The following is a 26453-nucleotide window of genomic DNA, read 5'->3' as shown; positions in this document are numbered from 1 at the left end:
GACACCTTTCCTGGTTTTAGGAGGTTCCTGACAAGTTCGGATAACTCCTTGGCTTTTTCCTCCGGGAGAAAAACCTTTTTCTGAACCGTGTCCAGAATCATCCCTAGGAACAGCAGACGAGTTGTCGGCATTAGCTGGGATTTTGGAATATTCAGAATCCACCCGTGCTGTTTTAGCACTTCTTGAGACAGTGCTAATCCCATCTCTAGCTGTTCTCTGGACCTCGCCCTTATTAGGAGATCGTCCAAGTATGGGATAATTAATACGCCTTTTCTTCGAAGAAGAATCATCATCTCGGCCATTACCTTTGTAAAGATCCGAGGTGCCGTGGACAATCCGAACGGCAGCGTCTGAAACTGATAGTGACAGTTTTGTACAACGAACCTGAGGTACCCCTGGTGTGAGGGGTAAATTGGAACGTGGAGATACGCATCCTTGATGTCCAAGGATACCATAAAGTCCCCCTCTTCCAGGTTCGCTATCACTGCTCTGAGTGACTCCATCTTGAACTTGAACTTCTTTATGTACAGGTTCAAGGACTTCAGATTTAGAATAGGCCTTACCGAGCCATCCGGCTTCGGTACCACAAAAAGAGTGGAATAATACCCCTTCCCTTGTTGTAGAAGAGGTACCTTGACTATCACCTGCTGAGAGTACAGCTTGTGAATGGCTTCCAAAACCGTCTCCCTTTCGGAGGGGGACGTTGGTAAAGCAGACTTCAGGAAACGGCGAGGTGGATCTGTCTCTAATTCCAACCTGTACCCTTGAGATATTATCTGCAGGATCCAGGGATCTACCTGCGAGTGAGCCCACTGCGCGCTGTAATTTTTGAGACGACCGCCCACCGTCCCCGAGTCCGCTTGAGAAGCCCCAGCGTCATGCTGAGGCTTTTGTAGAAGCCGGGGAGGGCTTCTGTTCCTGGGAAGGAGCTGCGTGTTGCTGTCTCTTCCCTCGACCTTTGCCTCGTGGCAGATATGAATAGCCCTTTGCTCTCTTATTTTTAAAGGAACGAAAGGGCTGCGGTTGAAAAGTCGGTGCCTTTTTCTGTGGGGGAGTGACTTGAGGTAGAAAGGTGGATTTCCCGGCTGTAGCCGTGGCCACCAAATCTGATAGACCGACTCCAAATAACTCCTCCCCTTTATACGGCAAAACTTCCATATGCCGTTTTGAATCCGCATCGCCTGTCCACTGTCGCGTCCATAAAGCTCTTCTGGCCGAAATGGACATAGCACTTACCCGTGATGCCAGTGTGCAGATATCCCTCTGTGCATCACGCATATAAAGAAATGCATCCTTTATTTGTTCTAACGACAGTAAAATATTGTCCCTGTCCAGGGTATCAATATTTTCAATCAGGGACTCTGACCAAACTACCCCAGCACTGCCCATCCAGGCAGTCGCTACAGCTGGTCGTAGTATAACACCTGCATGCGTGTATATACTTTTTTGGATATTTTCCATCCTCCTATCTGATGGATCTTTAAGTGCGGCCGTCTCAGGAGAGGGTAACGCCACTTGTTTAGATAAGCGTGTTAGCGCCTTGTCCACCCTAGGAGGTGTTTCCCAGCGCTCCCTAACCTCTGGCGGGAAAGGGTATAATGCCAATAATTTCTTTGAAATTATCAGCTTTTTATCAGGGGCAACCCACGCTTCATTACACACGTCATTTAATTCTTCTGATTCAGGAAAAACTATAGGTAGTTTTTTCATACCCCACATAATACCCTGTTTAGTGGTACCTGTAGTATCAGCTAAATGTAACGCCTCCTTCATTGCCAAAATCATATAACGTGTGGCCCTACTGGAAAATACGGTTGATTCGTCACCGTCACCACTGGAGTCATCGCCTGTGTCTGGGTCTGTGTCGACCGACTGAGGCAAAGGGCGTTTCACAGCCCCTGACGGTGTTTGAGTCGCCTGGACAGGCACTAATTGATTGTCCGGCCGCCTCATGTCGTCAAACGACTGCTTTAGCGTGTTGACACTATCCCGTAGTTCCATAAATAAAGGCATCCATTCCGGTGTCGACTCCCTAGGGGGTGACATCCTCATATTTGGCAATTGCTCCGCCTCCACACCAATATCGTCCTCATACATGTCGACACACACGTACCGACACACAGCAGACACACAGGGAATGCTCCTAACGAAGACAGGACCCACTAGCCCTTTGGGGAGACAGAGGGAGAGTTTGCCAGCACACACCAAAAGCGCTATATATATATCAGGGATAGCCTTATAATAAGTGCTCCCTTATAGCTGCTTTGTTATATCAAAATATCGCCATAAATGTGCCCCCCCCTCTCTGTTTTACCCTGTTTCTGTAGTGCAGTGCAGGGGAGAGACTTGGGAGCCGTCCTGACCAGCGGAGCTGTGAGAGGAAATGGCGCCGTGTGCTGAGGAGATAGGCCCCGCCCCTTTTCTGGCGGGCTCGTCTCCCGCTATTTAGAAAAATTAGGCAGGGGTTAAATATCTCCATATAGCCTCTAGGGCTATATGTGAGGTATTTTTAGCCTTTATAGGTAATCATTTTGCCTCCCAGGGCGCCCCCCTCCCAGCGCCCTGCACCCTCAGTGACTGCCGTGTGAAGTGTGCTGAGAGGAAAATGGCGCACAGCTGCAGTGCTGTGCGCTACCTTTTGAAGACTGCAGGAGTCTTCAGCCGCCGATTCTGGACCTCTTCTGTCTTCAGCATCTGCAAGGGGGCCGGCGGCGTGGCTCCGGTGACCATCCAGGCTGTACCTGTGATCGTCCCTCTGGAGCTTGATGTCCAGTAGCCAAGAAACCAATCCATCCTGCACGCAGGTGAGTTGACTCCTTCTCCCCTCAGTCCCTCGCTGCAGTGATCCTGTTGCCAGCAGGAATCACTGTAAAATAAAAAACCTAGCTAAACTTTTTCTAAGCAGCTCTTTAGGAGAGCCACCTAGATTGCACCCTTCTCGGCCGGGCACAAAAATCTAACAGGAGTCTGGAGGAGGGTCATAGGGGGAGGAGCCAGTGCACACCACCTGATCGGAAAAAGCTTTACTTTTTGTGCCCTGTCTCCTGCGGAGCCGCTATTCCCCATGGTCCTTTCAGGAACCCCAGCATCCACTAGGACGATAGAGAAACTATAGGTAGTTTTTTCACACCCCACATAATACCCTGTTTAGTGGTACCTGTAGTATCAGCTAAATGTAACGCCTCCTTCATTGCCAAAATCATATAACGTGTGGCCCTACTGGAAAATACGGTTGATTCGTCACCGTCGCCACTGGAATCAGTGCCTGTGTCTGGGTCTGTGTCGACCGACTGAGGCAAAGGGCGCTTTTACAGCCCCTGACGGTGTTTGAGGCGCCTGGACAGGCACTAACTGATTGTCCGGCCGTCTCATGTCGTCAAACGACTGCTTTAGCGTGTTGACACTATCCCGTAATTCCATAAATAAAGGCATCCATTCTGGTGTCGACCCCCTAGGAGGTGACATCCCCAAATTTGGCAATTGCTCCGCCTCCACACCAATATCGTCCTCATACATGTCGACACACACGTACCGACACACAGCAGACACACAGGGAATGCTCTTAACGAAGACAGGACCCCACTAGCCCTTTGGGGAGACAGAGGGAGAGTTTGCCAGCACACACCAAAAGCGCTATATATGACAGGGATAGCCTTATAATAAGTGCTCCCTGTATAGCTGCTTTTATAATATAATTTTTGCCACTATTTTGCCCCCCCTCTCTTGTTTTACCCTGTTTCTGTAGTGCAGTGCAGGGGAGAGACCTGGGAGCCGTCCTGACCAGCGGAGCTGTGTAAGGAAAATGGCGCTGTGTGCTGAGGAGATAGGCCCCGCCCCTTTTCCGGCGGGCTCGTCTCCCGCTCTTTAGTGTATTCTGGCAGGGGTTAAATATCTCCATATAGCCCCCGGAGGCTATATGTGAGGTATTTTTTAGCCAAATAGGTTTTCATTTGCCTCCCAGGGCGCTCCCCTCCCAGCGCCCTGCACCCTCAGTGACTGCCGTGTGAAGTGTGCTGAGAGGAAAATGGCGCACAGCTGCAGTGCTGTGCGCTACCTTTAGAAGACTGAGGAGTCTTCTGCCGCCGATTCTGGACCTCTTCATGTTTCAGCATCTGCAAGGGGGCCGGCGGCGAGGCTCCGGTGACCATCCAGGCTGTACCTGTGATCGTCCCTCTGGAGCTGATGTCCAGTAGCCAAGAAGCCAATCCATCCTGCACGCAGGTGAGTTCACTTCTTCTCCCCTAAGTCCCTCGTTGCAGTGATCCTGTTGCCAGCAGGACTCACTGTAAAATAAAAAACCTAAGCTAAACTTTCTCTAAGCAGCTCTTTAGGAGAGCCACCTAGATTGCACCCTTCTCGGCCGGGCACAAAAATCTAACTGAGGCTTGGAGGAGGGTCATAGGGGGAGGAGCCAGTGCACACCACCTGATCGGAAAGCTTTACTTTTTGTGCCCTGTCTCCTGCGGAGCCGCTATTCCCCCATGGTCCTTTCAGGAACCCCAGCATCCACTAGGACGATAGAGAAAATAATAATAATACTGATATGAAAGAAAAGTAGACCGAAGGACCTGACTTCTGGGAAGGCCCACGGACCTGGAAGCTAAACCTCTATACCCGAAAAGTTGGCACCCAGTACTGTTTTTGTGACAGGATGGCAAGCAATAAAGCATTCGATTCCTTGACCTGGATATATAAGATTATATTATAAACCCCTGACAAAATCGCTGAGAAACGTATTGGGTGGTGTTGATAAATATTGCTAAATTCAATTAAATCATGGCACGCAGATGAACCTGGAACCACATAGTAATATACAGAATTGCGTTTACACACAGTAAGGATATTTGCAGATCAAGCGCAGAAGAGAAAACATTAAACTGCTACATGCAGCATCTTTACGTGTCCTTTGTATACAGTAACACCCTTAACCTATTTTTTCTTACGTCCTAGAGGATGCTGGGGACTCCAAAAGGACCATGGGGTATAGACGGGATCCGCAGGAGCTTGGGCACACTAAAAAGACTTTGACTGGGTGTGAACTGGCTCCTCTCTCTATGCCCCTCCCCCAGACCTCAGTTAGACTTTGTGCCCAGGAGTGACTGGACACTCACTAGGGGAGCTCTACTGAGTTTCTCTAGAAAGACTTTTGCTAGGTTTTTTATTTTCAGGGAGACCTGCTGGCTACAGGCGCCCTGCATTGTGGGAGTGAGGGAAGAGAAGCAGACCTACTTCTTCTTAGTTCAAGGGCTCTGCTTCTTAGGCTACTGGACACCATTAGCTCGAGGGTTTGATCACTTGGTTCGCCTAGCTGCTTGTTCTCGAAGCCGCGCCGTCAACCCCCTCACAGAAGCCAGAGGAGAAAGAAGCCGGGTGAGTATTAGAAGAACCGAAGACTTCAGTGACAGCAGAAGACTTCAGTAACGAGGTACAGCGCAGCGGTAGCGCTGCGCTCCATGCTCCCACACACATCACCAACGGCACTTGCAGGGCGCTAGGGGGGAGCGCCCTGGGCAGCAGTTACTGGGGTCAATGGACAGGAAGAACCGATTATACGGCACCGTATAGATTACCTCCGCCAGTATAAAAATTGAAATTGAGCGGGCTACAGCGGGCCGGGGCTTAGTCGCACATTGCTCACCAGCGGCATTTTCTCTCTCTCTACAGTGCTGAAGAGACGCTGGCCCGGACCTCCAAGCTCCCGCAAGTAACAAGGGGGCAAAAACGGGAAGGGGGGGGGGGGGGGGGGGGGCTGCTTGGGGACATAAAATTCGGTGCTTTTATCATATTGTAGACAGCGCTGGTCACATATATTATTTCTCTTAGTATATGGGCGCTGGGGTGTGAGCTGGCATACACCCTCTGTTTCTCTCTACAGGCTTTCCTGTGGGTCTGTCCCCTTGTTTTTGGCCAGTGTGAGTGTGGGTGTGTCGGTACTCCGTGTCAACATGTCTGATGCTGGGTGTTCCTCCCCGGGGGAAGTTACTGGGAGCGCAGAGAGGGATTTGGGTTGACTCTGTCGGCGCAGCCGACTGCTGATTGGGTGACTGTGCTGAGTACACTGAATGCAAATGTGGCTTTATTATCTAACAGACTGGATAAATCTGATTCGCAGACACAAACATGGAGAAAATCCATGGAGGAGGCTTTTCTCAGGTACAGACCACCTCAGGGTCACAAAAGCGTTCTTTTACCCAGATGGCAGATACAGGTACCGACACGGACTCTGATTCCGATGTCGATTTCAATGAGGCTTCTTTACACCCAAGGGTTGTTAAGAATATTCAGTACATGATTGTAGCCATCAAAGATATTTTACATATATCTGAGGAACCTGCCGTTCCTGACACAAGAGTTTGTTTATTTAAAGGGAAAAGGCCTGAGGAAAAATTCCCCCCCTCTCATGAAATGAATGCGCTTTGTGAAAGGGCTTGGGAGTCGCCTGACAAAAGGTGGCAGGTTCCCAAGAGAATTTTGATGGCATATCCTTTCCCCTCTGACGACAGGGACAAATGGGAGTCATCTCCCAATGTGGACAAGGCTCTATCCCGATTGTCTAAGAAGGTGGCGCTTCCGTCTCCAGACACAGCTGCTCTCAAGGACCCAGCGGATCGCAAACTGGAGACGACATTGAAGTCCATTTTCGTTAATACTGGTGCATTGCTCAGACCTGCTGTGGCGTCGGTATGGGTTAGTAGTGCTATTGCTAAGTGGGCTGATAATTTGGCTTCCGATATGAATACCCTTGTTAAGGATAACATTCTTTTGACTCTTGGTTATATCAAGGACGCTGCAGATTACCTAAAGGATGCGGCGAGGGATGTTGGCCTCTTGGGATCAAGAGCCAATGCCATGGCGGTCTCGGCCAGGAGGGCGCTGTGGATTCATCAATGGAATGCTGATGCCGACTCCAAGAAGAATATGGAAGCTCTCCCTTTTAAAAGTAGTGTCTTGTTTGGTGACGGCCTGGCTGACCTGGTGTCTACCGCTACTGCAGGGTAAGTCATCTTTTCCTCATTATGTTCCCACACAACAGAAAAAGGCGCCCCATCAGCAGATGCAGTCCTTTCGGCCTAATAAATACAAAAGAGGTAAGGGCTCGTCCTTCCTCGCCTCAAAGGGTAGAGGAAGGGGAAAGAAGTCACCTGCAGTGTCAGGCACCCAGGAACAAAAATCCTCCCCAGCCTCTACTAAGTCCACCGCATGAAGCTGGGGCTCCCCTGCGGGAGTCCGTGCCGGTGGGGGGACGTCTCCGATTCTTCAGTCAGGTCTGGTTTCAATCGGCCCCGGATCCTTGGGTCTTAGACATAGTGTCCCAAGGGTACAGACTGGAGTTTCAGGAGATGCCCCCCTGACGCTTTTTCGTGTCGCCCTTGCCAGTTTCTCTTCCCGAAAGAGAAGTGGTAAAGGCTGCGATACAAAAGTTGTGTCAACAGAGGGTCGTTGTGCCGGTTCCCCCGTCCCAACAGGGGGAAGGGTTCTATTCAAGCCTCTTTGTCGTGCCGAAGCCGGACGGCTCGGTCAGACCGATTCTGAACCTAAAATCCCTCAATCCATACTTGAAAATTTTCAAGTTCAAGATGGAGTCTCTTCGAGCTCTGATCTCCAGGCTCAAAGGAGGGGATTTTATGGCGTCAGTCGACATAAAGGATGCTTACTTGCACGTCCCGAGATACCCTCCTCATCAAGCCTTCCTGAGGTTTGCGGTACAGGATGGTGATTACCAATTTCAGGCGTTGCTGTTTGGGCTTTCCACGGCCCCGAGGGTTTTCACCAAGGTAATGGCGGAAATGATGGTTCTCCTTCGCAAGCAAGGGGTCACAATTATCCCGTACTTGGACGATCTCCTGATAAAGGCGAGGTCCAAGGAACAGTTGTTGAGAAATGTGGATCTCTCCCTGTCGGTTCTGCAACATCACGGTTGGATTCTAAATTTGCCAAAGTCTCAGTTGATCCCGGCCACTCGGCTGTCCTTCTTGGGTATGATCCTAGACACGGAACTACAGAGAGTATTTCTTCCGGAGGACGAAGCTCTGGAAATACAGACCATGGTCAGGGAGCTTCTGAGTCCGACAAGTGTGTCGATTCATCAATGCACTCGGGTACTAGGGAAGATGGTTGCGGCTTACGTAGCCATTCCGTTTGGCAGGTTTCATGCCAGGGTGTTTCAGTGGGACCTACTGGACAAATGGTCTGGGTCTCACCTGCACATGCACCGAAAAATAAGTCTATATTCCAGGGCCAGGATCTCTCTCCTGTGGTGGCTGCAAGGCTCTCATCTTCTAGAGGGACGCCGTTTCGGAATCCAAGATTGGTTCCTGCTGACCACAGATGCAAGTCTCCGAGGCTGGGGCGCAGTCGCACAGGGAAGAAGATTCCAGGGAAAATGGTCAAGCCAGGAATTTTCTCTCCACATAAATGTTCTCGAGTTAAGAGCCATTTACAACGGCCTCCTGCAAGCGAAGAACCTTCTTCAGGGTCTCCCTGTCCTGATCCAGTCGGACAACATAACTGCGGTGGTGTACGTAAACCGTAAAGGCGGAACAAGGAGCAGGGCGGCAATGGCGGAGGCCACAAGAATCCTTCACTGGGCGGAACAGCACATGAGCGCTCTGTCAGCAGTCTTCCTCCCGGGCGTGGACAACTGGGAAGCAGACTTCCTCAGCAGACACGATCTCCATCCGGGAGAGTGGGCTCTTCATCAAGAGGTATTTTCAGAAGTGACAAGGCGTTGGGGAGTTCCTCTGATAGACATGATGGCGTCGCGCCTCAACAAGAAGCTTCCGAGGTATTGTTCCAGGTCAAGGGACCCCCAAGCCAGTGCAGTGGACGCCCTGCTAACTCCGTGGGTGTTTCAGTCGGTGTATGTGTTCCCTCCGCTTCCTCTCATTCCAAAGGTGCTGAGGATCGTAAGACGACAAAGGGTCAGGCAATACTCGTCGTTCCAGATTGGCCACGGAGGGCCTGGTATCCGGATCTTCAGGAATTGCTTGTAGAAGATCCTTGGCCGCTTCGTCTAAGAGAGGACCTGTTACTCCAGGGGCCCTGCGTGTTTCCGGACTTACCGCGGCTGCGTTTGACGGCGTGGAGGTTGAACGCCAAATCCTAGCTCGGAAGGATATTCCTGGGGAGGTAATCCCCACTCTCCTTAAAGCTAGGAAGGAGGTTACGGCAAAACATTATCACCGTATTTGGAGGAAGTATGTGTCGTGGTGTGAAACCAATGCAGCTCCTGCGGAGGAGTTTTATTTGGGTCGTTTCCTCCATTTTTTGCAGGCAGGCGTAGATGCAGGCCTGAAATTGGGTTCCATCAAAGTGCAGATTTCGGCTTTATCTATTTTCTTTCAAAAAGAATTGGCTGTCCTTCCTGAGGTTCAGACTTTCGTGAAGGGAGTGCTGAATATCCATCCTCCGGTTTGTGCCACCCGTGGCACCGTGGGATCTTGAAGTGGTGTTACAATTTCTTATGTCTCACTGGTTTGAACCTTTGCGTAAGGTTGAGTTAAAGTTTCTCACTTGGAAAGTGGTCATGCTTTTGGCTTTGGCGTCTGCCAGACGAGTGTCTGAGTTGGCGGCTTTGTCTCACAAGAGCCTATATTTGATCTTTTATTCTGATAGAGCGGAATTGAGGACTCGTCAACAATTTCTGCCGAAGGTGGTTTCTTCGTTTCACATAAACCAACCTATTGTGGTACCTGTGGCTACGGATGCTGGCCGGTCCCAAAATCTCTTGATGTTGTAAGAGCTTTGAAGATTTATGTCGCCAGAACGGCTCTTACTAGGAAGACAGAGGCTCTGTTTGTCCTGTACGCTTCCAACAAGATTGGAAATCCTGCTTATAAGCAAACTATTGCACACTGGATTTGTAATACGATTCAGCAAGCTCATTCTTCGGCTGAGCTACCGTTGCCGAAGTCAGTAAAGGCCCATTCTACCAGGAAGGTGGGCTCATCTTGGGCGGCTGCCCGAGGGGTCTCGGCACTTCAACTTTGCCGAGCAGCTACGTGGTCGGGTTCAAACACTTTTGCCAAGTTCTACAAGTTTGATACCCTGGCTGATGAGGACCTCATGTTTGCTCAGTCGGTGCTGAAGAGTCGTCCGCACTCTCCCGCTCGCTCTGGAGCTTTGGTATAGACCCCATGGTCCTTTTGGAGTCCCCAGCATCCTCTAGGACGTAAGAGAAAATAGGATTTTAATACCTACCGGTAAATCCTTTTCTCCTAGTCCGTAGAGGATGCTGGGCGCCCATCCCAGTGCGGACTGTTACTTGCAGTTGTATTGTTACTGGTTATTTTCGGTTACACGTGGGTTGTGTATCAGTTGTATTCAGCTTGTTGCTGTTGTTTGTTCATACTGTTATCTGGTTTCCTGCTGACCCAGTTGTACGGTGTGTTTATGGTGTGGGCTGGTATGTTTCTCGCCCTTAGTTTAACAAAAATCCTTTCCTCGAAATGTCCGTCTCTCCTGGGTACAGTTCCTATAACTAAGGTCTGGGGGAGAGGCATAGAGGGAAGAGCCAGTTCACACCCAGTCAAAGTCTTTTTAGTGTGCCCAAGCTCCAGCGGATCCCGTCTATACCCCATGGTCCTTTTGGAGTCCCCAGCATACTCTACGGACTAGGAGAAAAGGATTTACCGGTAGGTATTAAAATCCTATTTTATGTATTTAAGATGTCACAAGTGGACTTATGCGCTCTGCACACTTTTCGATGTGTGTGGGCGATATGAACGATCTCGTTCAGTAATGAATAAGAAATCGTTCATATCGCTCAGTGTGTGTGCAAAGCAGTGACATCACCATGGCGTGGGAAAGATTAATCGAACTGCATCGCCATGCAAACGTACTTGTCTACTTTTTTGAGGATGGGTATATCCTATCGGGCAAGTTTGCTTATACGTAATAATAAAAAGTGTTTTGGTAGCAGTCACCATTAACGCTATTTGGGCAGTTTATCGCATGTAGTGCTTCACAGCTACTCTCCACGCCACCCTTGACCGTTTTGTTAAGAATTGAATAACATGGACTGCACACAGGAGGCCAAACCATTGCTACAAACCATCTAACACTCGCTTAATTTTGAGACACTAAATCAGAGGTTCTCAAACTCGGTCCTCGGGGGCACACACAGTGCATGTTTTGCAGGTAACCCAGCAGGTGCACAGGTGTATTAATTACTCACTGACACATTTTAAAAGGTCCACAGGTGGAGCTAATTATTTCACTTGTGATTCTGTGAGGTGACCTGCAAAACATGCACTGTGTGTGCCCCCGAGGACCGAGTTTGAGAACCTCTGCACTAAATCATGACACAACGACACCTCTTCCCTTCACTCCTTTCATTGTTTCCTTCTCTCACTTTCTCCCTCCCCCCCATCAAAGCACATTCAATTAGGATTCTTCCATTGACTAGTTGAATTTAGAACTTTTTTTTTTTTTTAAGATGCCTTACCACTTACTAATTACTAGAGATGCGGGGCGGGCATTTTTCGTGTTGTGTTTTGGTTCAAATTCCCCGCTCGTGTTTTGGATTGGTTTTGCCAAAACCACCCTTTCGTGTTTTGGATCTGGAGGATTTTTGAAACCCCCCCCAAAAAAACAGCTAAAATCAAAGAATTTGGGGGTAATTTTGCTCCTACGTATTATTAACCTCAATAACATTAATTTCCACTCATTTCCAGTCTATTCTGAACACCTCACAATATTGTTTTTAGGCCAAAAGGTTGCACCAAGGTGGCTGTATGACTAAGCTAAGCGACACAGGTGTGCGGCACAAACACCTAGCCCATCTAGGAGTGGCACTGCAGTGGCAGACAGGATGGCAGATTTAAAAACTAGGCCCCAAACAGGACATCATGCAAAGTAGTAAGAGGTGCAAGATGGAATTGTCCTTGGGCCCTCCCACCCACCCTTATATTGTATAAACAGGACATGCACACTTTCACAAACCAATCATTTCAGCAACAGGGTCTGCCACACGACTGTGGCTGAAATGACTGGTTTGTTTGGGCCCCCATCAAAAAGGAAGCAATCAATCTCTCATTGCACAAACTGGCTCTACAGAGGCAAGATGTCCACCTCATCCTCCGATTCCTCACCCCTTTCAGTGTGTACATCCTCCTCGTCAAAGAGTATTAATTCGTCCCCACTGGAATCCACCATCACAGGTCCCTGTGTACTTTCTGGAGGCAATTGCTGGTAAAGGTCTTCCCGGAGGATTTGCTAACTCATTTTGATGAACATAATCTTCTCACAATTTTGTGGCAGTAACCTCCTACGCCGATCGCTGACAAGGTTACCGGCTACACTAAACACTCTTTCGGAGTACACATTGGAGGTGGGGGGGGGGGGGGGGGGGGGGCAACATGGGTAAAATAAAGCCAGTTTGTGTAAGGGCATCCGAATTGCCTCTTTTTCCTGCAAGTATATGTACGGACTGTCTGACATGCCTACTTGGATGCTGTCACTCATATAATTCTCCACCATTCTTTCAATGGTGACAGAATCATATGCAGTGACAGTAGACATGTCAGTAATCGTTGGCAGGTACTTCAGTCCGGAACAGATGCCAGCACTCGCTCCTGACTGCCCTGCATCACCGCCAGCGAGTGGGTTAGGACATCTTATCCTTTTCCTCACAGCCCCAGTTGCGGAAGAAAGTGAAGGAGGAGCTATTGACGGGTCACGTTCCACTTGAGTTGACAATTTCCTCACCAGCAGGTCTTTGAACCTCTGCACACTTGTGTGTGCCGGAAAGAGAGATACAACATAGGCTTTAAACCTAGGATCGAGCACGGTGGCCAAAATGTAGTGCTCTGATTTCAACAGATTAACCACCCTTGAATCCTGGCAAAGGTGAATGAAGGGCTCCATCCACAAGTCCCACATACTTTGCGGAATTGCTCCGTCTTAGCTCCTCCTTCAATTTCTCCAGCTGCTTCTGCAAAAGCCTCATGCGGGGAATTACCTGACTCAAGCTGGCAGTGTCTGAACTGACTTAATGTGTGGCAAGTTCGAAGGGTTGGAGAACCTTGCACAAGACAAAAATCATTCTCCACTGCGCTTGAGTCAGGTGCATTCCCCCTCCTTTGCCTATATCGTAGGTGGATGTATAGGCTTGAATAGCCTTTTGCTGCTCCTCCATCCTCTGAAGCATATAGAGTGTTGAATTCCACCTTGTTACCACCTCTTGCTTCAGGTGGTGGCAGTGCAGCTTCAGGACTGTTTGCTGGTGCTCCAATCTTCGGCACACGGTGGCTGAATGCCGAAAGTGGCCCACAATTTTTCGGGCCACCGACAGCATCTACTGCATGCCCCTGTAATTTTTCAAAAAAATCTACACCGCCAAATTAATTGTATGTGCAAAACATGGGACGTGCTGGAAATTGCCCAGATTTAATGCACGCACATATTGGTGGCATTGTCCGATATCACAAATACCCAGGAGAGTCTAATTGGGGTAAGCCATTGTGTAATGATGTCCCTCAGTTTCCATAAGTGGTTGTCAGCGGTGTGCCTCTTACGGAAAGCGATGATACATAGCGTAGCCTGCCAAGGAAAGAGTTGGCGTTTGCGAGATGCTACTACTGGTGCCGCTGCTGTTGTTGCTGCGGGAGGCCATACATCTACTCAGTGGGCTGTCACAGTCATATAGTCCTTAGTCTGCCCTGTTCCACTTGTCCACATGTCCGTGGTTAAGTGGACAGTGGGTACAACTGCATTTTGTAGGACACTGAGGACATTTTTTCTGATGTCTCTGTACTTTCTCGGTATCGCCTGCCTAGTGAAGTGGAACCTAGATGGGATTTGATACCGGGGACACAGTACCTCAAACAATTCTCTAAGTCCCACTGAACTAATGGTTGATACCGGACGCACGTCTAACACCAACATAGCTGTCAAGGCCTCAGCTATCCGCATTGCAAAAGGATGACTGCTGTCATATTTCATCTTCCTCACAAAGGACTGTTGGACAGTCAATTGCTTAGTTGAAGTAGTACAAATGGTCTTCCGGCTTCCCTTCTGGGATGACGATCAACTCCCAGCAGCAACAACAGCAGGCATACCACTCAAGGATCCTCCGGAGGAATCCCGGTTAGTAGAGGACTCCTCAGTCTTGCCAGTGACATGGCCTGCAGGACTACTGAAATTCCTGACTGAGGAGGAAGTTGACGTTGAGGGAGTTGGTGGTGTGGCTTGCAGGAGCTTGGGTTCAAGAGGAAGAAGGGATTTAGGTGTCAGTGGACTGCTTACGCTCTTACCCAAAGTTTCACAACCTGACACTGACTTCTGATGAATGCGCTGCAGGTGACGTATAAGGGAGGATGTTCCTAGGTGGTTAACGTACTTACCCCTACTTATTACAGATTGACAGAGGTAACACACGGCTTGACACCTGTTGTCCGGATTTGTGGAGAAATAATTCCACACCGAAGAGGTGACTTTTTTGGTATTTTACAATATATTTACTCATCCCACGGACAACAGGTGTCTCCCTCGGTGCCTGATTTAAACAAACCACATCACCATCAGAATCCTCATCATCAACTTCCTCCTCAGCGCCAGCAACACCCATATCCTCATCCTGGTGTACTTCAACAGTGACATCTTCAATTTGAATATCAGGAACTGGACTGTGGGTGCTACTTCCAGTACTTGCAGAGGGCGTGCAAATGGTGGAAGGAGCCAACTCTTCCCATCCAGTGTTGGGAAGGTCAGGCATCGCAACCGCCGACACACTTGGACTCTCCTTGGGGATTTGTGATACCATCTTAGAACGCACAGTTCTTTGCTGTGCTTTTTCCAGCTTAACTCTTATAATTTTTCTAGTGGGAGGATGAGGGCTTCCATCGTCATGTGAAGCTGAACCACTAGTCATGAACATAGGCCAGGGCCTTAGCCATTCCTTGCCACTCTGTGTCGTAAATGGCATATTGGCAAGTTTACGTTTCTCATCAGACCATTTAAATTTCTTTTTTTGGGTCTTTTTACTGAACTTTGGCTTTTTGGATTTTACATGCCCTCTACTATCAAATTTGGCATCGTCCTTGGCAGACGACGTTGATGGGATTTCATGGTCTATGTCATGACTAGTGGCAGCAGCTTCAGCACTAGGATGAAGTGGTTCTTGATCTTTCCCTATTTTATCCTCCACATTTTTGTTCTCCATTATTTTTCTAGTTATATAACAATATGCGGTACAGGAGAACGTACCTCTACACCACACAGGGCAAACCCTATGAAAATTATTTGGATTAAATATTAATAACCCCTTTATTTGGAGTAAATAATATACAGCACAGGACCGCACCACTGTACTTATATGGCAGCACCACTGGACTGGACTTATACAGAATTATATGGACTTATACGGCAGTACCGCTGGACTTATACGGCAGTACCGCTGGACTGGACTTATACGCCAGTACCACTGGAATTATACGGCAGGATCGGATCACTGGAATTATACAAAAGGATCAGTGGAATTATACGGCAGGATCACTGGATTTATACGGCAGTACCGCTGGACATACACGGCAGTATCACTGGACATATATGGCAGTACCACTGGACATATACAGCAGCACAGTGACAGCACCACTGGACTGATGCAGGACAACACAGCACCACTGCAACGGACTGGACTTATACAGCAGCACTGGACTTATGGCAGCAGAGGACACCACCACTGTGACTGGACTGATGCAGCACAAGATACCACCACTGGACTGATGCAGCACAACACAGCACCACTGGACTGGACTTATACAACAGCACTGGACACATGGCAGAAGAGGACACCACCACTGTGACTGGACTGATGCAGCACAAAAAACACTACCACTGGACTGATGCAGGACACTGAGGACGGAGACACGTCCTCTCTCTACACTCTCAAATGCCGTAGTGAAAATGGCGGCGACTTATACGGAATCCAAACCCGGCGAGAATCCGACAGCGGGATGATGATTTTTTTCGTCGTCTTGGTTTCCGAGTCAGGCGGGAAAACCCGAGCCGGACTCGGATGCGGGCTCGGGTGGTGAAATTCGGGGGGGTTCGGTTCCCTGAGAACCGAACCCGCTCATCTCTACTAATTACTGTTTATTGGGAATTGGTTTCATGAGCATCTCTGATTTTATTGTAAAATCATATTATTGCTTTGTTTATTTATTTTCATTTTAAGCATGTAATTAAATCTCTAACAAAAATGACTATCTTAAAATAAAAAGTGTTTTGGTTAGCTTCAGTGTTAGCCAGAAAATAAGCATCTCTACAGCAAATCAGCACCACCATAAGTAAAGCTGTCTGCTGAAACAGGTGATGAGGGATAAAGTGAGTGCATCTACAGGGAAATCTTACTCTGCAGACTCACTTTAGTTTATTATGAAGAATGTCACTGAATTGACTGGCCGTAAATTACATTTATATGCAGGGTAAACTGCACACAGACTTCAGCTGCAACAACGTGCACTGGAAACAGTTTGTTCCCGAAGCAGAGATAGAAGTAAAGTTCATCAATGAACACCGTCAAACTCTTACCCTGTCGATTGTTTCCAAGTCAGAACAAAGCTGGCTTTTTAAAGAATGTAGCTTTGGTAAAGGAAGCTTTTCTATGTCACCATATTTTCTCAACAGGGATAACGGCGAAGAGACTCGTAGGTTATCGTATTCTTCTTGGAGCTTCTTCAGTTTGCTTTCCACCGCTTCTTTCTGTAAAAGTGCTAGCTGTCTGTCTGTGTCGGCTGCCTTGGCACGCTCCTTGGCCTCCAGAGCTTCTGACTGCCATGCGTCACATGCCTTGGGAATAAAATAGAAGAGGTATACAGTCAATGTACGGCCAAAAACATGTGACAGAACTTACAGGAGAGTGACACAGAAACTTTAATGCATCAGGTATATAAACTGCATTCGCAGATAGATCGATTTTTGCTGCATGGTGACAAAACACATTTTTCGGCTTTTGTAATGCAATGTAATCAAATAGGTTGAAAATGTATACGTATCAAGATTTCCAGCATTACTAGAAGCTAAATGTGCACTATAGATCTAAAAAGGTCACGATAATAGTAGTAAATCTAATAATAGGATTTTAATTACCTACCGGTAAATCCTCTTCTCGTAGTCCGTAGAGGATGCTGGGGTCCACATTAGTACCATGGGGTATAGACGGGTCCCTTGGGAGCCATAGACACTTTAAGAGTTTAATAGTGTGAGCTGGCTCCTCCCTCTATGCCCCTCCTACCAGACTCAGTCTAGAAACTGTGTCAGAGGAGACGGACATACTTAGAGAGAAGAAACCACAAAGAAAAACAAACGTTAAAAGTAGGCGCAAACACTAAAAATAAGTCCTTACATAAGTATCCTTATGAACGGACAGGAATAAGATCTTGGATTGATGTATACTTAGTGTTCTTTGGTCCCTTGTCCACACAGCCTCAATAATATGGAAAACTTAAAAATCATAAAACAACAAGCATATAACCACTGCTAGTGGGAAGAACTGATATGGGGTATCACCCACGGTCCAGAGATCAGCTAGCACCACCTGCTTATAAGCTGATCTCTGGACCGTGGGTGGACTGATCCTGGTACTTCGACTTCCCTGGTACCGCTGTAGTGTCCGGAACCTCCGGTGCTTTCCCTTGTGCCATCTTGGGAGGGTAACTAGAAGATACCCCATATCAGTTCTTCCCACTAGCAGTGGTTATATGCTTGTTGTTTTATGATTTTTAAGTTTTCCAGATTATTGAGGCTGTGTGGACAAGGGACCAAAGAACACGAAGTATACATCAATCCAAGATCTTATTCCTGTCCGTTCATAAGGATACTTATCTAAGGACTTATTTTTAGTGTTTGCGCCTACTTTTAACGTTTGTTTTTCTTTGTGGTTTATTCTTGGAATTTTGTGTGAAGGTTCCTTGTTTATTAGTGGGCTGCATTCACATAATAGGCAGCGCATTTGTACAATAACTTCTTTGCAAATACTTAGAGAGAAGGACATACACAGATAGTGGTGAGATTCACACCAGCTCACACATAACAGAAAGCCAAGCTAACCAGCTTGAACCAATTCTGCAACGGCTAAACAACAGTACTCAACCAAGTAACAATGTAGTACTTAACCAAGTAACAAATGCAGGAAAACGAAGCGCTGGGCGCCCAGCATCCTCTACGGACTACAAGAAAAGGATTTACCGGTAGGTAATTAAAATCCCATTTTCTCTTACGTCCTAGAGGATGCTGGGGTCCACATTAGTACCATGGGGATGTACCAAAGCTCCCAGTATGGGAGGGAGAGCGCGGAGGCTTCTGCAGCACCGATTGTCCAAACTTAAGGTCCTCAGAGGCCAAAGTATCGAACTTGTAGAACTTAGCAAACGTGTTCAACCCTGACCAAGTAGCCGCTCGGCAAAGTTGTAAAGCCAAGACACACCTGGCAAAAGCCCAGGAAGAACCCACTTTACGAGTAGAGTTGGCCTTAACAGATCTTGGACACGGCAATCCTGCCATAGAATAAGCATGCTGGAAAGTGAACCTGATCCAGCGAGAAATTGTCTGCTTAGAAGCAGGACACCCAATCTTATTGAGATCATAAAGGACAAACAGAGCATCCGACTTTCTGTGACGAAAAGGACTTTGAGGTGATTGAGGAGTCAGTAGCCACTGGCACCACAATAGGTTGGTTGATATGAAAAGCCGACACAACCTTCGGAAGAAATTGCTGACGCGTCCTGAGCTCAGCTCTATCTCATGGAAAATCAAGTAAGGGCTCTTGCAGGACAATGCCCCCAATTCTGACACATGTCTAGCAGATACTAATGTCAATAGTGTGACCGCTTTCCAAGCAAGAAACTTGACATCAACCTTCTGTAAAGGCTCAAACCAATCAGACTGCAGGAACTGCAGCACCACATTAAGATCCCAAGGTGCCATAGGAGGCACAAAGGGAGGCTGAATGTGCAGAACCCCTTTCAAGAAAGTCTGAGCCTCAGCCAATTGTTTCTGGAAGAAAATGGACAAGGCCGAAATTTGGAATTTTATGGAGCCCAAACGCAGGCCCACATCCACACCTGCATGCAGATAGAGAAATCGTCCTAGTTGAAACTCCACCGCAGGAAACTTCTTGGATTCAGACCAAGACACGTACTTTTTCCAAATACGATGGTAGTGTTTAGCCGTTACTCCTTTCCTAGCCTGTATCAGGGTAGGAATGCCCTTTCGAGCTAAGATCTGGCATTCAACCTCCATGCTGTCAAACATAGCCGTGGTAAGTCCTGATAAGCAAAAGGCCCCTGTTGCAGAAGGTCTTCGCGAAGAGGCCTCAGATCTTCCAGAAGTAACTCCAGAAGATCCGCGTACCAAGCCCTTCTTGGCCAGTCCGGAGCAATGAGGATCGCCTGAACTCTTGCTCTTTTTATTAGTTTGAGAATCCTTGGGATGAGTGGAAGTGGAGGGAACACATACACAGACTTGAATACCCACGGAGTCACCAGGGCGTCCACCGCCACTGCCTGTGGGTCTCTCGACCTGGAACAGTACCTGCAAAGCTTCTTGTTGAGGTGGGAGGCCATCCTGTCTATGTGAAGTACGCCCCACAGACCTGTCACCTCTGCGAACAACTCCGGGTGGAGGCCCCACTCTCCTGGATGGCGATCGTGTCTGCTGAGGAAGTCCGCTTCCCAGTTGTCCACACCCGGAATGAAGCGCCACTGCGTGCTTTTCTGCCCAGAGGAGGATTCTTGTTACCTCTGACATTGCCGCTCTGCTCTTCGTTCCGCCCTGTCAGTTTATGTAGGCCACCGTTGTTACATTATCCGACTGAATCTGAATGGACTGATCTTTTAGAAGATGTGCCGCTTGTAGAAGACCGTTGTACACAGCCCTTAGTACCAGAATGTTTATCAGAAGGATGGATTCCAGACTTGAACACCTTCCTTGGAAGTTTTCCCCCTGGGTGACTGCTCCCCAACCTCTGAGACTTACATCCGTGGTTAGAAGGATCCAATTCTGAATCCTGAACCTACGGACCTCTAGTAGGTGAGAAGTTTGCAGCCACCAGAGGAGCGAAATTCTGGCTTTCGGTGACAGACGTATCCTTTGGTGCATGTGAAGATGAGATCCCGACCATTTGTCTAGGAGATCCAGTTGGAAAGACCGTGCATGAAATCTTACGTACTGTAGAGCCTTGTAGCAGGCAACCATCTTCCCAAGAAGGCGAATACACTGATGAACCGATACCCGGGCTGGCTTCAGGACATCCCGGACCATTGCTTGTATCACCTACGCTTTCTCCGCCGACAGAAACACCCTCTGTACTTCTATGTCGAAGATCATCCCCAGGAATGACAGTCTCCTTGTCAGCTCCAAATGTGACTTTGGAAGATTCAGGATCCATCCATGTTCCGGGAGTAGTTGAGTTGAGAGAGCAATGCTCTGTAACAGCTTCTCCCTGGAAGACGCTTTTATCAGCAGATCGTCCAGATAAGGAATTATGTTCACACCCTGCTTGCGGAGGAGTTGTATCATCTCCGCCATGACCTTTGTAAACACCCTCGGTGCTGTGGAGAGGCCAAACGGCAGTGCCTGGAATTGATAGTGACAGACCAGCAGCGCAAATCTTAGATATGCCTGGTGAGGCGGCCAGATCGGAATGTGAAGGTAAGCATCCATGATATCTAGGGATACCAGAAATTCTCCCTCCTCCAGACCTGAGATCACCGCTCTCAGAGACTCCATCTTGAATTTGAATTCCCTCAAATAAGGGTTCAATGACTTTAGGTTAATATCGGCCTGACCGAACCATCCGGTTTCGGTACCACAAACAGGTTTGAGTAATAACCCTTGTTTGTTAGTTGAGGTGGAACTGGAACAATGACATTTGACTTTAGCAATTTTTGAATGGCCTCCTGTAGGATAGCACTTTCTGTCAGTGCAGCTGGTGAGCCCGATTTAAAGAATCTGTGAGGGGGGAGTTCTTGAAACTCCAGTCTGTACCCCTGGGTAACAATATCTTGTACCCAGGGGTCCAAGTATGATGACGCCCAGAAGTTACTGAAATTTCTTGGTCTTGCTCCCACCTGCCCGATCTCCAGGCTGGGAGGTCCACCGTCATGCCGAGGATTTTGAGGAAGCAGAACCAGGTTTCTGTTCCTGGATTTCCTCCGACCTCCTCTAAAGAAAATGGAAGGGGGTTTGGACTTTTTAACTTTCGTGGTCCGAAAGGACTGCACTGTAGACGTAGGATAAGATTTCCTAGTCTGCGGTTTTGCTGAGGGAAGAATGGTTGACTTGCCTGCAGTTGCCATGGAGATCCACGCATCTAATGCTTTCCAAACAGAGCCTGACCTGTGAAGGGTAGGTTCTCCACACTTTTCTTGGATTCTGCATCCGCAAACCATTGGCGCAGCCAGAGTCCCCTGCGTGCCGAGACAGCCATGGAAGAAGCCCTCGCATTAAGATGGCCAAGGTCCTTCATAGCCTCCACCATGAAACCTGCAAAATCCTGTATGTGACGTAAAAACAATTCAATGTCACTTCTATCCATAGTATCTAATATCTCTAGTAATGTGCCTGACCCACTTTACTATGGCTTTAGAAATCCACTCACAAGCAATAGTGGGTCTTAAAGCTACGCCAGTAGCTGTGTATAGTGATTTGAGCGTAGTCTCAATCTTGCGGTCCGCCTGCTCTTTTAAAGCAGTGGACCCAGGGACAGGTAAAACCACCTTTCTAGACAACCTAGATACAGAAGAGTCTACTACAGGCGGAGTTTCCCACTTTTTCCTATCCTCCTCAGGGAAAGGAAAAGCAATGAGAACACTTTTTGGGATCTGGAACTTTTTCTCCGGGTTTTCACAGGATTTTTGAAACAATGCGTTTAATACCATAGACGCAGGGAAAGTAAGGGAGGTTTTCTTATTGTCTGTAAAGTAAGCCTCCTCTACCTGCTCAGGTACCTTATCAGTAATGTGTAAAATGTCCCTAATAGCCTTAATCATGAATTGCACCCCCTTAGCAAGGGATGCATCTCCCCCCTTGCATATCCCCATCACCGTCCCCTGTATCAGAGTCGGTATCCGTGTCAGCTTGCATTACCTGGACAAGAGCACGCTTCTGTGGGTATATAATTGAGGTTTTTGATGAGGTAGTGGGAGCTGAATACGACAAAACCTCAACAGACTTTCTTAAAACCTGTGTTTCAGTCTCATTTTGAGCCATCCGAGATGAAATCTGGGATATCATTCCCCTAAGAGAATCCACCCATGGGGGTTCGGATTCAGAAGGCCGAGACAGTATAATGCAGTCCTGAGTACATGGAATGGAGTCTTCTGGAGAAGATACACACTCTGCAGCACAAGATACAGAGTTCCTAAACATGCTTATGTGAGATATATAAACACACACACACACACACACACACACACACACACACGAAAATGCAGACAAAGATTCCCCCAGAGTACCTTCAGAGAGTCACAGAGTATATGGATCCAGCCACACAGCGCCCCAGTAGGCAGTCAATAGACTAAATGGCCGGCGCTGACTGAATAACCTTAATAGGATTAAACAGTGATTATAACTCCCCCCCCCCCCCCGGTCTATAACACCCTGGTACCGCAGAGGTATGTTGGAGTTATGTGGAGGGCAGCGCTCCATGTCAGCGTCTCTTCAGTGTGATCTGCAGGGAGAAAATGGTGCTGGCGAGTGCTGGATCCGCTCCAGGGAGACGCCCCGCCCTCTGTAAGGGCACGTCTTCCCGCACTTTAGAGATTATACTGGCCTGAGGTTTTACTCTGCTAACAGTTGGATTAGCCCCTATTAGCATATGTGACCAGTGTAGGGTATGTTGTGGTGGCCCAGGACGCCCCTCACAGCGCCATACACCAAGTGTCGCTGAGCCTTCCAGAGCACAGCCTGTCAGAGCTGCGCTCCCACCCTTATGCCGACATTCCCGCCGGTGGCATACTCACCACTCTTCTATCTTCTGGCTCTGTTAGGGTGTGACGGCCGTACTGCGGGAGTGAGCAGTCACCTCGTGGGCTTGCGATCAGCACCCTCAGGAGCTCAGTGTCCTGTCAGTGGAGATCGAGAACCATTAACTTCTAGAGTTGGTTCCTACTCCCCCCCCCCCCCCCCCCCTCCTAAGTCCCACGAAGCAGGGAGGCTGTTGCCAGCAGCCTCCCTGTACCTAACACTCCTAGAAAAACAATAAAACTAGAAAAACTCCTAGGAGCTCCCCTAGCTGTGACCGGCTTCTCCGGGCACATTTTCTAAACAGAGTCTGGTAGGAGGGGCATAGATGGAGGAGCCAGCCCACACTATTAAACTCTTAAAGTGCCCATGGCTCCCAAGGGAGACCCGTCTATACCCCATGGTACTAATGTGGACCCCAGCATTCTCTAGGACGTTAGAGAAAATTACATGATAAATCAAATCCTTCGACTTTGGAACATCAGACATATACTTTGCTCTTTCTACAGACCTCATTGGAGAGCCGGGATGCAGTCAAAATGCCAGCTGTTGGGATCTCAGTGGTGAGGATAACGACGCCGGAATTCCAACAGCCGTCATTTTACCGACAGTTGGAACACCACCACCAGCCCGTAACTCCTACTCGGGTGGTGGATCCACGCCACCAACCGAGTGGTAATAGAACCTGTAGTGAGCAAAGCTCGCCACTGGGCCCAATGTGTGGTGATAGGAATCGCTGCCGGTATTCAGAGGGCGAGGTTTGGACAGTGGGATTATAGCAGAACGGGTAGATGGGAGAGGGCAGACATGCAAGGTGACGCAGCATGCATTCCTGGAAATAATTCAATCTGTGTCCAGCCAGCAAGTGGGCAATATCTGCAAGGTATACCATACTACAATACAACTACAGACTGTTCAGGTTAAAGATACCTTTTGATGAACATAGGTCATACACAATAGGCAAGTGCCTTTCATATGAGATGTCAGCATATCCAGATCCTTGAGGGTATTATGCATAAGTGAAGATTTAAAGAAACCTTTTGGTGTATGCATCGTAATTAATGGGAGGTCAGTAAAGTGCTTTAAAGCACTATACGGAAGAACAACTGTCAACTTTTATTGTTTCCAGAAAAAACACACAAACACAACAAAGTAACCCCCTGGCGCTGCTTAGATAATTCAATTAGTGTATATATTGCATAGATTTTCAAAATCTTAACTTTAAATCCGCCTGCAGCTCACTATAAAAAGGGACCCTCTCTGCCCCTCAAGTATATCTAGAAAGAAAAAGAAAAAAATACAGACGGCGCTAGCAGATTTCTTATTAAAATATTTCTATTTTTAGTTTAAGAATTTTTTATAAAATGTAAAGAATCTCCTTTTCTTACCCCCAATAGAGCTATTAATATCTAAAAAACATGGCAATGTTATATAAAATAACAGTAATAACACACATAACTATATGCTCTATTGTGTGGAGTAACTTCTTTCCACAAACACCCACAGCAGTCAGCTGGATACAATTAGCTCACACTTGTATGCTTCAATGTTACAAAAGTGTCCAAATCTTCATTCAGATACTTAATTGCTCTTTCAGCTTCAAAAAGCCAGAAAAGATGATAATTTGTCAAACTCCTATAGCAGAGCAATTGTTGCAAAGTCTCTTGTTGAAGTATAGACTAATATTTAAATGTCCACATTTTAAAACACACTGATCCTTATTTCCAGACAAGTTAAATTGAGAGGCAAAGTCTCTGTAATTTTTTCTCTCCCCTTGAGAGTATTGATATTTTTAATGCACAGCAGCAATCATTTAGTTGTCATTCAGCTGATATTGGTGTGCAGAGATATAGTGCTTTTCTCACAGTAGCACAATCATTCATGAGTCTCAGCAATTTAATTTAAACATGGCCATGTTCTACGTAAAATATTACCACAGTCCCTCATGGGTTCCGTCGCTGTACACTCCCGGCGCTGGTGCTCAGATACCTTTCATGAAAGCCTTATCAAGAGATCTTCAGCGTTTTGTCCCAGCGTAGTGAAGCAGACTCGTGGCGTGCTAATTAGCGGGTAAGTAGGATCAAATGAGACGCGTTTCTCCGCCTATGGATGTCAGCGGCTTCCTCAGTCAGACTGAGGAAGCCGCTGACATCCATAGGCGGAGAAACGCGTCTCATTTGATCCTACTTACCCGCTAATTAGCACGCCACGAGTCTGCTTCACTACGCTGGGACAAAACGCTGAAGATCTCTTGATAAGGCTTTCATGAAAGGTATCCGAGCACCAGCGCCGGGAGTGTACAGCGACGGAACCCATGAGGGACTGTGGTAATATTTTACGTAGAACATGGCCATGTTTAAATTAAATTGCTGAGACTCATGAATGATTGTGCTACTGTGAGAAAAGCACTATATCTCTGCACACCAATATCAGCTGAATGACAACTAAATGATTGCTGCTGTGTATTAAAAATATCAATACTCTCAAGGGGAGAGAAAAAATTACAGAGACTTTGCCTCTCAATTTAACTTGTCTGGAAATAAGGATCAGTGTGTTTTAAAATGTGGACATTTAAATATTAGTCTATACTTCAACAAGAGACTTTGCAACAATTGCTCTGCTATAGAAGTTTGACAAATTTTCATCTTTTCTGGCTTTTTGAAGCTGAAAGAGCAATTAAGTATCTGAATGAAGATTTGGACACTTTTGTAACATTGAAGCATACAAGTGTGAGCTAATTGTATCCAGCTGACTGCTGTGGGTGTTTGTGGAAAGAAGTTACTCCACACAATAGAGCATATAGTTATGTGTGTTATTACTGTTATTTTATATAACATTGCCATGTTTTTTAGATATTAATATCTCTATTGGGGGTAAGAAAAGGAGATTCTTTACATTTTATAAAAAATTATTAAAATAAAAATAGAAATATTTTAATAAGAAATCTGCTAGCGCCGTCTGTATTTTTTTCTTTTCATTGTTTCCACCTGCCTGTTTTTCTTCCTTGAATCCCTTGGAGAATATAAGATGTCTTCATAGAATCGATTGGGGATTGATAAGAGGAATAATAGGATTTTAATACCTACCGGTAAATCCTTTTCTCTTAGTCCGTAGAGGATGCTGGGAACGCTTCAAGAACCATGGGGTATAGATGGAATCCGCAGGAGATATGGGCACTTTAAGACTTTGAAAGGGGTGTGAACTGGTTCCTCCCTCTATGCCCCTCCTCCAGACTCCAGTTATAGGAACTGTGCCCAGGGAGACGGACATTTTGAGGAAAGGATTTTTTGTTAACCAAGGTGAGATACATACCAGCTCACACCTCAAGCACGCCGTACAACATGGCATTTAACAGAAACCCAGTCAACGGCATGAACAAATCAGCAACAGGCTGACTACAACATAACACACCTTGTGTGTAAACATAACTAATAACTGCAGATAGAGTCCGCACTGGGACGGGCGCCCAGCATCCTCTACGGACTAAG

The 26453-nt window shown here is 47.4% G+C and overlaps 1 protein-coding gene across 1 annotated transcript in view; it reads right to left on the bottom strand.

Annotated features, from left to right (window-relative positions):
• UNKL (unk like zinc finger) overlaps nucleotides 1-26453 on the bottom strand; it is a 221997-nt gene that overhangs the window by 19727 nt on the left and 175817 nt on the right. Inside the window, 1 exon segment of the mRNA XM_063934556.1 lies at nucleotides 16534-16791. Coding sequence (XP_063790626.1) covers nucleotides 16534-16791 — 258 coding nt within the window.

Source organism: Pseudophryne corroboree, chromosome 7 (genome assembly GCF_028390025.1).
Source record: "Pseudophryne corroboree isolate aPseCor3 chromosome 7, aPseCor3.hap2, whole genome shotgun sequence".
NCBI lineage: Eukaryota > Metazoa > Chordata > Amphibia > Anura > Myobatrachidae > Pseudophryne > Pseudophryne corroboree.
This window is presented reverse-complemented; position numbering and strand designations above follow the sequence as displayed.